The 11,871-nt window shown below is 37.4% G+C and overlaps 1 protein-coding gene across 1 annotated transcript in view; it reads right to left on the bottom strand.

Moving 5' to 3' along the window:
- The window catches only part of LOC107711340 (lysophosphatidylcholine acyltransferase 1), a 26,736-nt gene extending 17,017 nt beyond the window's left edge, over positions 1-9,719 (bottom strand). The window contains exons 1-2 of the mRNA XM_016516326.1: positions 9,602-9,719; positions 9,370-9,490 (exon numbers count right to left, since the gene is read on the bottom strand). Of these exons, the coding sequence (XP_016371812.1) occupies positions 9,370-9,489 (120 nt within the window). The 5' untranslated portion in view covers position 9,490; positions 9,602-9,719. The remainder of the gene's footprint in view (positions 1-9,369; positions 9,491-9,601) is intronic.
- Between the last annotated feature and the right edge of the window lie 2,152 nt (positions 9,720-11,871).

Below are 11,871 nucleotides of genomic sequence, written 5' to 3'. Positions count from 1 at the left end.
TATGGTAAGGGGCGTAACATTTCCGTCACACTTTGCGGTGTTCGGCCAATCACAATGCTCTGGGTCAGCTGGCCAATCAGAGCAGACTGCGCTTGTCAAAGGAGGGGGCTTTGTTGAAAACGACGCATTTGAGAGAGGCGGGGCATAGAGGACCTACAATAATGTACAGTATTTGAAAAATAATGTGTTTTTTGAACATTAAAGCATGTCAACATATTCGGTTACACCAAATACACCAAATAATGATCTTTAAAATAGCATCATATGACCCCTTTAACATTTAGATTACTCCGCCCTAGTGAATTTCTAGACAAGTCAATAGATCCAAACTCACATTTGGCTCTTCTAAGCAGAAGCATCGAGATTTAAAATAAAGACAGCTGATGTAATGGCTACATTAAAGGCTTAGTGTTTGAAATGCTTAAAGAAAATTATCAAGATTTCAGATATATGACTCTGGGAGATTGAAATCTCTGTAGTGAATGATCTAAAGTTTACATCAAAGCTGACTATAAAAGAATGAAGAACCCTGGGGCTTTATTTATAAAATGCATGTATGAACAGATTTGATCATAAATTCCATGGATTTGACTTGCCAAATAAATTCTGATGACTTTGCAAATACTGAGTGAAACTGTAGAAATGATCACAAGAACGATTTGATTCTGTAACAGAATATTCCTTGACCATAAGAAAGTAATTTTGGGAGTTAGGAAATTGCATTTGTCAGACATTAAACACAAATGTTTAAAGCAAAGACAAATGAATTAATTTAATTAATTCATTTGATTGCTGCAGTTTTGATAAATTTGTATTCTATTATATAACATACAATCCAGAAAAGTTAAAACAGAATTTAGATCAAAATGACAACACATTTCATAGGGCCTTATTGTTAAAAAGTTATTTGTTTTTTCAAAACATGAATATAGGAAAAAAATTTGTGTGTACAGATGTTTTATAAATGGCACATAGAAATATTTTGGCAATTTTCATTTAGGATGATTTTACACTTTATAAATGAGGCCTCTGGTTTCTACAAAGTAACATAAAACCCAATTATGCTTTAGCAGTGCCAGAATTAGATACATACGGTGGGCCATTCGTGACTGTACTAAGAGAGCCATTAGCTCAGAGCACAAGGACATCACATGTCATGCTTCTATAGGCTTCTACAGGAAAAACAAGATCACATAAGATGGACATAAGAGGGAACAGGAAATAAGGAAGAAAAAAAAATGTCAACTGATGTTAGATGCCTCTCTTTTTTCTCCCATTAGAGTGGGTTTTTAAAAGCAAAAGGAAGGGCGCTCATGGTATCTGAGATGGACTTTACATTAAAGCATTATACTGTAACAGTCTTCTCCTGCTAAACATATGGTTAATTCAAACTCCATTCAGAATGTCCACAAATGCATCTTTTCACACGCAACTCCAGTATACCAGACATGTCTCAATGTACGCCAGTTACTGATGTGCTAAATCATCGAAGGGGAAAGATCAGGTTTGCATCAGCGTTTCTCTGATGACCTCTTGACCACAAATATCTCACGTTCCCATCAATGGTTTACATCTACAGACCTCAACACACACTGGTAAGCTGAATGTTGTGCTGTAACCCTCAGGTTCTCTTGATCTTCATGTAACATTTGGGATGCCGGAGATTGTAATGCTGTATATGTAAAAACAATAATAGCCTAGTAATTTAGAATTATTTTCTCTTCAAATTCTTTTATTATGTTCCTCTGACCTAATCAAAATCCAACAGACAGATATTATTGAAGCTTTAACACTGTTTAACCACAAAACAGTTGTTGTGCCCTTCTTAGAAAAGTCATTATTATCCTGTACAGAAACGTGACTTCAGTTTAAAGTTCATTTGCCTCAAGCATAAGTATATTGTAAAAATATGTAATAGAACGGCTTCAAAATAACATTTATTATGTCCAATAATTTCACGGTATTTAGAAGTGCCCACGATAACAATATCGTGCATATTCGTTACCGTGATATATTGCATTACCGAATACCGGCACAACTCTAGTTGAATTACTGAAATAAATGAACTTTTCCACGACATTCTAATTTATTGAGATGCACCTGTATATATATATATTTTTTTTTTTCCCTTCTCAGTGGATCTGTGGTCAAAAAGACATAATGAAACCTTTTAATAGAGAACAGGTTGCTTTATGTTATGCCATTTAAATTGTTTAAAAATAAGAAAATAAACCAGTTTCAAATTGATACTTCAAATTATTTTTTTAGCCAGCAAGACCTTGCCCTTGAGGTCTTTCAGATCCCAAACAAGAAGGTTAAACTGTTTTCCTGGAAATCTGCTTTCTGATAAAAGTATTTTTCTCATGTTGTTTGCTTTACTTCAAAAATGAACCTACTACATAAATAATCGTTCATTTTTCTTACAGATCTTTGGTGCAAAGCTTCAACCAAACCCAAGATCGGACAACACATAATACATAATTAATTAGAGGGCTAAATTAGCAGTCTGCACATGTAAATAACCAATTTGATTAAAGCTTGCAGCTAAATCAATATAAGGGTTAAACTTTGTTGATCCCATCTTAAAGCTAACGGAGATTTGCGGGTAGTTTGTCACAAGAACCCACCGACAAAGCAGAAGACGGGAACGAGCTCACATTAAGACCAAGAATGGTTAATGAATATTTAATCTGCCTGAGAGTATGTGCTTCCGATTTCCAAGAAAAATCGACTCTGACTCGTGACACGAGTTTCTTAACCAATGCTCTATTTGTTGAGCCTAGAATAAGGTTATTCCTCCAAGTTTCTCATTTGACTGGACTGACACCTGTCTTGTTAAATTTACTGGCAGTTAGCTATAACAGCACTAGTTAAGGCTGTCGACGTAAGACGAGAGCTGGAGCGGAGCGTCTCTCTGACAGCGGTGATTAAATGTGGATGGGTTCACGTGACGGCTCCATTAGGAGGAGATGAACTGGGGGTGGAGATGTGTGGCCTGTTTAGTGTTTATTTATTTATCTAGAGCTGCTGTCAACACCTGCGGTCTGCCCTGACAGAAAGATTAAACTGATCTAGAGGCTGAGGTGATGGCTCTCTTGGGAAAGGGAGGGAGCGAGAGAGAGCTTGAAGGAGGAGGAGCGCTAATGTAAAATGTATTGAGTGAAGACTACATACAAAAGCACTTATTCCATATGAGATTAAAAAAAAAAAAAAACACCTCTCATGCTTTCTGAACAAAGAAGAAGGAGCTAAAATAATTTGCTGAGAACAAGAATTACAACCTGGTCTCGACCTTCCCCACCCCAACACACTGTATATACACACTATCCCAGGAGTGAGAGGCACAGCCTTGATTCAGGCCTATGGGGTCTCGTTAACAGCCTCCCCCTCACGCCTAGTCTCCATCTGCCTCAGGCCTAAAGGGGGATGTGCAGGTTAAGAAGCGCTTTTTTAGCCGAACCTGCAGCTGAGGCTTTTAGTAGTGCTGTAAAAAAGCAGGCGGATGGTGCTGGTTTCTTTGAGTGGGGTTAAGAGCTACTTAGAGTCACAACGAAGCCCACGCAAAAGTCTGACCTCAAGGTTGCTATGGTTTTTCCAGGGTGTTCTGGGAGGTTTCTTACTGGTCCGAGTCAAAAGAGACTACCCGTATAAGCCTAAGTAAAGTGCATTTTTATGCATATGCTAGGGTATGCATACAGTGCACATGATGTTAATTTCATAATCAGCATACTGTAGTACTCACCAAGGCTGGATTTATGTGATCGTAAATACAGTTAAAACAGTAATATTGTACACCAGCCTGCATCATATTTGCTGAATGAAATCCAATACTTGTTTCTTACTAATTTTGGGATGCTGATGCATGTTTTGTTCTAGTATGTCAAAATATGGTGTATTTCATAGCATTTTTGCTTTCGACAACCATTTGTAAGGTGAAGTAGTCTTGTATTATCTCTTAATCACCAGAAAACTGCCACAAAGACACGATTCTCATCTTTCTCTGAGCCAGGTTACAATTTCTTTAATTCTCAGTCAATTGCCATGTGTGGATGATTCTGAAGACATTATTTTATGCCTAATCTTGATTTCAAGGTTAGCATTATGGCTAGTCACAGACAAAAATGCAAACAGGACGGCAATGTTTTCTGCTACATCTGTGGGTGTTTTACTACATCCAAACAACATAGGAATTTTTTAGATTTTCCAAAAAAAAGCTTATTTGTTCACAAACTTGTGTTTATGTTAAGTTATTTAACATTAAATTGAGTATTTGAACATATTTTGCCACTCTTTTGCAGACACTTTAACACAAGACACTCAAGTTAAATGATTTTGAATACTTTTTCTTTTTGAAACGTTTGCCTGCCTTTGTTATTTTAATAATTATTTTGATAAATTTGATAAAGCTGATACATACTGTGTGTGTGTGTGTGTGTGTGCGCGTGCGTGGAATGGAAAGATTTGTTCATTTTGCATCATCAAATCAGCATCATCAAATTAGGTAATAATATTATCCCTTTTTTGCTAATCAGCAGACTTTTTTCCCAAGAAGCAGGGCTCAACTCAACTTAACCTCACATTTATAAACAACAGTTGAACCAAAGTGCTTTACAGTACAAATTAATTCAAAATAACACCCCAAACCATTATACTTTTTTTCAGGATTCTTTGATGAACAAAAAGTTAAAAAGGACAGCATTTATTTGAAATAGAAATCTTTGGTAACAATTTAAATGTCTTTACTGTCATTTTAGTGACCAATTTCAATAACCAATTTTTAATGACCAATTGAGACTTCACAAGGTATAGAATACTTAACGTATGCTCAAACATGATTATCCACATTCATGTCAACCAACATGCCAGACTACAGTACATAAAACAGTACATGAATATTACAATATGAAAATGTATGTCTACAACAGGATTTAAGCATCAGTAGGGCTTGAACATTGTAGAAGCCTGGATGTGATCTTTCAAAACAGAGCTCAATGACTCCCCGATGATCATTTAACTAAGCCAGAACCCACATCTGCTTTGGAAACAATCATACTATAAACTAATCAAAAAATGTGCAGAGAGAAGACAGCAGGAAGCTGTTGGATTAGCCTCGGTCATCTATAAGATACACGGTTTGCCATGTCATCTCAATCACGCATGTTTACAAGTCAAATGAGCATCAGCTAATTCTCGCTGAGAGCACTTCACAGCCTTGTACAGTTGAGAAGATCCTCCACATTCCCTTCGGATCACCATCCATCGTGATCTCCAACAACATAAGCTCTACGCTCACTACAGGGAACACACCAAGACTGACAGTGCCTCCAGACAGCATGACGTGACTGCGCTCATGTTACTGCTCATTGACTGAAGTGCATTACAGTACAGAGAATTTGAGGAATTTTGCTTGCTTTGGCCATAGTTTCTCAAAGATATGTTACAGTAAAAAGCGCTAAAGGGACTCTTGTTGTGACACGTACATGAAGTACGTGTCATGAAGAACAACAGAAACCCGAGTGAGCAAGAGCGGTTTTCCGTGATGAAGCTTTCATGCAAATGTGTGGCTGAAATTTCCAAGCCTACTCATGATCTCTCCATTGGTCTTCATTGATTTTGCCAGCTTGCCACTTGACTATGAGCAAGGCTGATGACAGTTCAGTACCAAGAGATCTCTAGAATGGAAGTCTTAAAGGAATAGTTCACCAAAAATGAAGATACGCTTAAGTAGGGCTGCACGATTAATCGAAATTAAATCGCAAAGGCGATAAATCGCGATTAGGCAGAAGCTGCAATTGTCATGCATATCTTTCAGTGAAGCACGGTTCTGTGATCAGTAGTACTAATCGACATAGCCTTTATCACTGCTTAGAATACTATGAAATATGTTGCGTGCCTTATTCTGTGTAAGAAGCCACATCATCTCACAGAAGCATTTATTTCAAACACTCGACTGATGTTATGAAGTGAGTTTGGAGTAAAAACATGTTATTAAATGTGGTATATGCACGTGCTTTCAGATGGAGCAGCATTTACTGCACAGAGCCGTAGTTCACTGACAAGCTACGCAAACAGCTTTCATAATCGCAGAACGATTTCTTCGATTTCATAATCACGCAATTAAATCGTCTGCTATTATGAATGCGATTTTGCGTAGCTTGTCAGTGAACTATGGCTCTGTGTACTAAATGCTGCTCCATCTGAAAGCACGTGCTGGAGATTTACTACTAATCACAGAACCGGCTTTACTGACAAGATACGCATGACAATCACATTCGATTAATCGTGCAGCCCTACGCTTAAGATTTACTCTTCCTCAGGCCATTGAAGATAAATTTGACATGATATTACTTGTTTACCGATGGATTCTCTGCAGTGAATGGGTGCCAATGAATGGGTGTGAGTCAAAAAGGCTGATAAAAACACAATATCATGATAATCAATCATGATATCATGATAATCTCCTTCAAGAAATCCACACGACTCCAGTCCATCAATTAATGTCTAGTGAAGTGAAAAGCAAAAGAAACAAGAAGCAAAAGAAACAAATCCATCAAGATGTTTTTAACTTCAAACCGTTGCTTCCGGCTTCTGGTCCTGTATCCATAGTATTGCTTTTTCCAGAGAAAAAAAAATCATCTTGTCTGAATCAGGAGTAAAATATGCACAGACCAAGCACCGTTTACAAGCGAAAAACAGTACAAAACGGTTCTAAACAAATATGTGTTTGGATTTTGTATATTGAGAAGACAGGTGATGGACTTTTTCACTGGTGGAAGTGTTATTATGGATTATGGACTTGTATTTTGCCCAGAAGCGACAGTTTAAATTAAAAAGCCTTGATGGATTTGTTTCTTACGAACGAACAGCTTTCCGCTTAGGAAGCTGTTAATTGATGGACTGGAGTGGTGTGGATTACTTGTGGATTACTGTGATGTTTTTTACTGTGACGGCACCCATTCACTGCAGAGGATCTAATGGTGAGTAAGTGATGTAATGCTACCTTTCTCCAAATCTGTTCCCATGAAGAAACAAACACATCTACTTCTTGGATGGCCTGAGGGTGAGAAAACTTTAAGGAATATTTCTATTTCCAAGAGCTGGCAAAGAAAATGCATCACCTACTTCTTAAGATTTCCAACATTGCAAGTAGGTTCAAATGCTATAAATGGAGAATGTTGTGCTTCTTGTTCAGAATGTAGCCCGCAGGCCTGAGTGTATTAAAAAGATCTTGCATAATACCACAAAGGTCCATTTATCTTTGAATCTGATGCATATGGAAATCAGGTGAATCATCACAGCCTACCTTGGATCTTTCAAACTGCTGTTGTGTAAGAAGGCTACATTAGAAAATAGCAGTAGGCTAATGGAGCCAAAAAAAGAATAGACACTGGACTATTTCCTAGTAAACAATTATCTGACCTTGTCCGGTTTATGAAAAGTGACCATACTCGAAGGATCTCTCTACCTGCTGAAATGTGAGGATAAGTGGAACTATTATCAGATCAGTAGCTCTGGTGGATTTCCTGCCTGTTAGCAACTGGAAAAACAACAGGAAAGGCTAAGAGGATTGAGATGACAGTTAAACGGGGAGAGCAGGACTTCGAAATTCTGTTTTCTCATATATCTCCTGTGAGTGGCATTTCAGGTTTTCTGTGAAGTCTCTACAAGAGGAAAGTGGTGACATATATTTCAAGTTCCCTATAAACCTTGAAAATTATTGATCAGCATGGATCAGTCTACTTTAAACTACTAAAAACTTTAAAACGACTTACTAAAAACACAAAACATCACCAACCCCTTCTCTGATCACTCAGGGAACTTGATGGATACACATCCCATAAACATGCTTCAGTCGAGCCATACAGCTATAACAAAACACAATCCTATTCCCTTTACAAGCCCAGCAGAGCACCAAACCAAAGCCCTTGATAATATCAAATAAAGTATGAAAATAATATCAGAATGAATCCAGGCACAGAGGAATAATTAATTTTAGCATTTACCTGACGTGTTGGCATATCCAGCTCCACAACAAAACACTACGCAATTAAAAACACACAAAAGCACTAACACAGCTGCTTTTCTGCAATTCAAATGTCCACAAACTCTCCAAGAATTAGATCATTTGTGATGACTAGATAAATATTAAGAATAAAATGATTGAATATGCGTAATTTCTAGATGAAGAAATTGCTTTTTAAGAGTGTAATCATTCCCATGAGTTTTCCCAGATTGGAAATCAAACTTTTATAATTGGCTGACATTTCCAGGTTTTGCAGGACCAAAGAAAGAAATAAGGTTTTGCCCTATGGACATATTTGGTTAGTTAAGTCACATAAAGAGAAAAAAGAAATACCACAAATCATCTTAGACTGCTTTGCATGAAATGTTTAATATAATTGATGTTTGTTTATTTATTTAATTTTTATTTTTCATTTTAGTTCCCAGGAACTGCCTCCCTGGTTTGCCCTGATCCATTGTCAATTTCTAACCTTGTAACAGACCCAAACCTACTATAGCCAGTGTGTCATAGCCTATACATTGCAAGTTATGACCTCAACTCAGTGTTTCATATTATAACAACAACAGGCTGTTCCACTACTTAAAATTTGAACAGTCCTTGAATAAAGAGAAAAAAGAAATACCACAAATCATCTTAGACTGCTTTGCATGAACTGTTTAATATAATAGATGTTTGTTTATTTATTTTATTTTTCATTTTAGTTCCCAGGAACTGCCTCCCTGGTTTGCCCTGATCCATTGTCAATTTCTAACCTTGTAACAGACCCAAACCTACTATAGCCAGTGTGTCATAGCCTATACATTGCAAGTTATGACCTCAACTCAGTGTTTCATATTATAACAACAACAGGCTGTTCCACTACTTAAAATTTGAACAGTCCTTGAAATAATTACAAACTGAGTTTTATATCTACACACCTGTATTTTAAACAAAGGCCACCCAGATGCTTTTCAGTTCACTTCGAATTGCGCGTCACACCCAATAAAACATGAGTCGATGCTTTTGAATCTAACAAAACCTAGATGTCACAATACAAACAAACATGCATGCATACAAACAACAACTAGTACTACTAACACTAAAATCAAACCGTATGACATGCAACCTGCAGAGCGTCTACACCTGCTTAAAGATTTGAACCAGTTTGCAGATTTGGGGACAGTCGGTAAGATTTTCTGTATATTCTGCAAAATGTCACTGTGCTTAACGAATCCTAATCAGATAATATACAGTTTGAAATAGCAACAATAGCCTAACTCCTGCTAAAATTTTCGCTCTTTCTTGCATTCTGCAAAGAGTGAAAAATTAAATAGCCTAGTTTTTGCACAGCGGTAAAGTTCCTTTACCTTGAGTTTCTGCAGAGGAGTAAATCTCAACTCGTGCACGAAAGGATTTTTGAAGTGCGCAGAAACGCCCGAGTCTTCTCCATCCACCGCCGTGCGTAGTTTTCTGTTAGGGAACCTCATACTGAAAGAGTAAACATGTATATTTAAAATAAAAAGCAAAAGTCCCCAGTAAAGGCGTCCACGCGGTGCTGCTGTTACACAGTGAAAATCTTTTCAGATTCCCTGGTCTCACATGCGCTTCCAGTCGGTTTTGAGCTACCGGTGTTCGGCTTCGCTTTTGACGCTGTCCGCTCCTATGAATTACCGAGCGATCAGCATCATGCGCGTTTTCATTTGTGCGCATGCGTGATAAACGCAGGCTCTGACATCACACTGGAGGTGTCAAACCTAACCAAGCACTGGATTTTTGTAATGCTGTGGAAGGTTTGATTAATTTTTAAGGATTTGTTTATTTATTTGAAAAAGTTGAGTATTTCACACAATTGTATGTTGTATATTTAGTCTGTTGTTGACTGACAAAACAGCTTAAACATGTAAAAACAACTGAGAACTGTCGGTGTTTTTGACAACAGTGTCAGAAAGCTGTTTATTTCCGGTGTTCTGACGATTTGTGCTACCCTGTCAGATTTGGCTACCTCCCATTAAAACAGAGCATAATTCGTTAGCGAAAAGTGCTACCTATCAGATTTTGCTTCCAGCATATTAATAAAGTGTGAGGTTTTATTAACATGTACACCTACCCCAACCCTAAACCTACCCTTACAGTAGGATAAATACAGTGTTGGTAGCTTAATCTGATAGGTAGCATTATTTGTCAGAACACCGGCTCTGTTGCCTAGACTAGAGGATCCCTTGCATGCCTATTAATGTGCACAGCGCACAAAACCGCTGGGATCTTGTAAACATAACTTTCCACAGCAGGCCACAGCTGAGGAGTGTTGTGAATGCTGAGCATTCCTGTATTCAGTGCTAGGGAGCACTACTCACATGAAGACTTTAAGTAAGAATCAGATCATTTAACTCTGCATAGATATAGCCTATAATTTAAAGCTTAAGCACAGTTTCCCTTTCATATGCACGTTTTCAAACTCGTTTCCATTCATGGTACTCCCTTTAAAAAACTGTATATGAAATTCTGAGAATATTGGTTCACGTTAGAACAGCCATTATAGATCCACAATAAGAAAAGACAGAAGAACAAAAGTCTTTAGGTTAAGAAGCATTGTTTGAGCCAAGAAGCCTGAACTCTCAGCAGTGCAGCATCGCCCCCTTCTGTACAAACGACGAACAGCACGAAGTCATGAAAAACCAGGAAATGTCAGGGTTTTTATTTTATTTTAATTTAATTTAGTTTAGTTTAATTCATGTTACGGAAAAAAGTCAAATACATATTTTTCTACATAATTATATGCTCTTCTCTGACTCTGACCTTTCATCAGCTAAATATTCCTTAAAACTTGCTTGCAATAACAAACCAATTTCCAATTAGGTGTGCATGATTCATTACCAAATCACTCAGAATTAGAATTATTTTTAATAAGTACCCAACTAAAAAAAAAAATGTTCTAAGACCACTTTTCCAACGTTCCCATTAATATATGAAAACATTATTTCTGAATGTTCTTAGTTCCATTTGGTCATCTTGCAAACAACGATACTTTTGAATGTTCTCTGATCATTCTGAAATATTCTAAAAAAAAATTTTTTTTAATTAAGACCAAATAAACATTCTATTAATGTTTCTGGAAGGACGTCTGCTCATAACTTTAAGAGAACCTTTCCAGAGCATTAGCCAAAGTTCTGAGAACATCACACTCACCAAACCAAAAAAAAAAAGTTGAGTTTTTGGTCAGAAATTGTGGCAACCCTGTTATTTATAGATAAGTTATTGTTATATTTCAATTATCACTGCAAACTGCATTCACTCACAGTTTCATCTTAAAATGTGATTTAACAAATATAGATGCTACACAGACTCACAGAGAGTTTGCAAAAAAGCATAAGGATGATTCAAAATTGTATTTTCAATAATATTACATTTTAATTCAATGGGTTTACACCAAGCGGCAACCTCCCTCTCTCTCTTGTGAAGCCAACAAGGAAGTGACTTAAACTGTAATTCATCAACTGGCCGCTAGAGGCTGGCTGCAAAAGGGAGTCAATCCCATAGACTCCCCATGTTAAAATGCCCAACTTTACAGCAGAAAAAAACATGTTTACAGCCTGGTTCAAAAAATGATTTTGGTCTATATAGCTAATTTTGCCCTTCATGACAACTGTGAGGGGGGTGAATTTTTTTATAACTCATCCGTTTAAATTATATTAAGCCTTAAAGTTCTGCATAATTAAGGGCGTGGCCACTTGAGTGACAGGTGGATTGCTGCTGCAGTCACCACCATCGAGCTAGGTGGGCGTGGTTTCAACAACCAGCTCCCGCCTCTTTGACCATTTTCGATTATCCGGGAGTGACGCGCGGTGACACGCTGCCAAGATGGCGACGGC

The sequence above is a fragment of the Sinocyclocheilus rhinocerous genome, unplaced genomic scaffold, assembly GCF_001515625.1.
Source record: "Sinocyclocheilus rhinocerous isolate Xijiao unplaced genomic scaffold, SAMN03320098_v1.1 scaffold86, whole genome shotgun sequence".
Classification (NCBI taxonomy): domain Eukaryota; kingdom Metazoa; phylum Chordata; class Actinopteri; order Cypriniformes; family Cyprinidae; genus Sinocyclocheilus; species Sinocyclocheilus rhinocerous.
The sequence above is the reverse complement of the archived record's forward strand: the minus strand, read 5'-3'. Positions and strand labels throughout refer to the sequence as shown.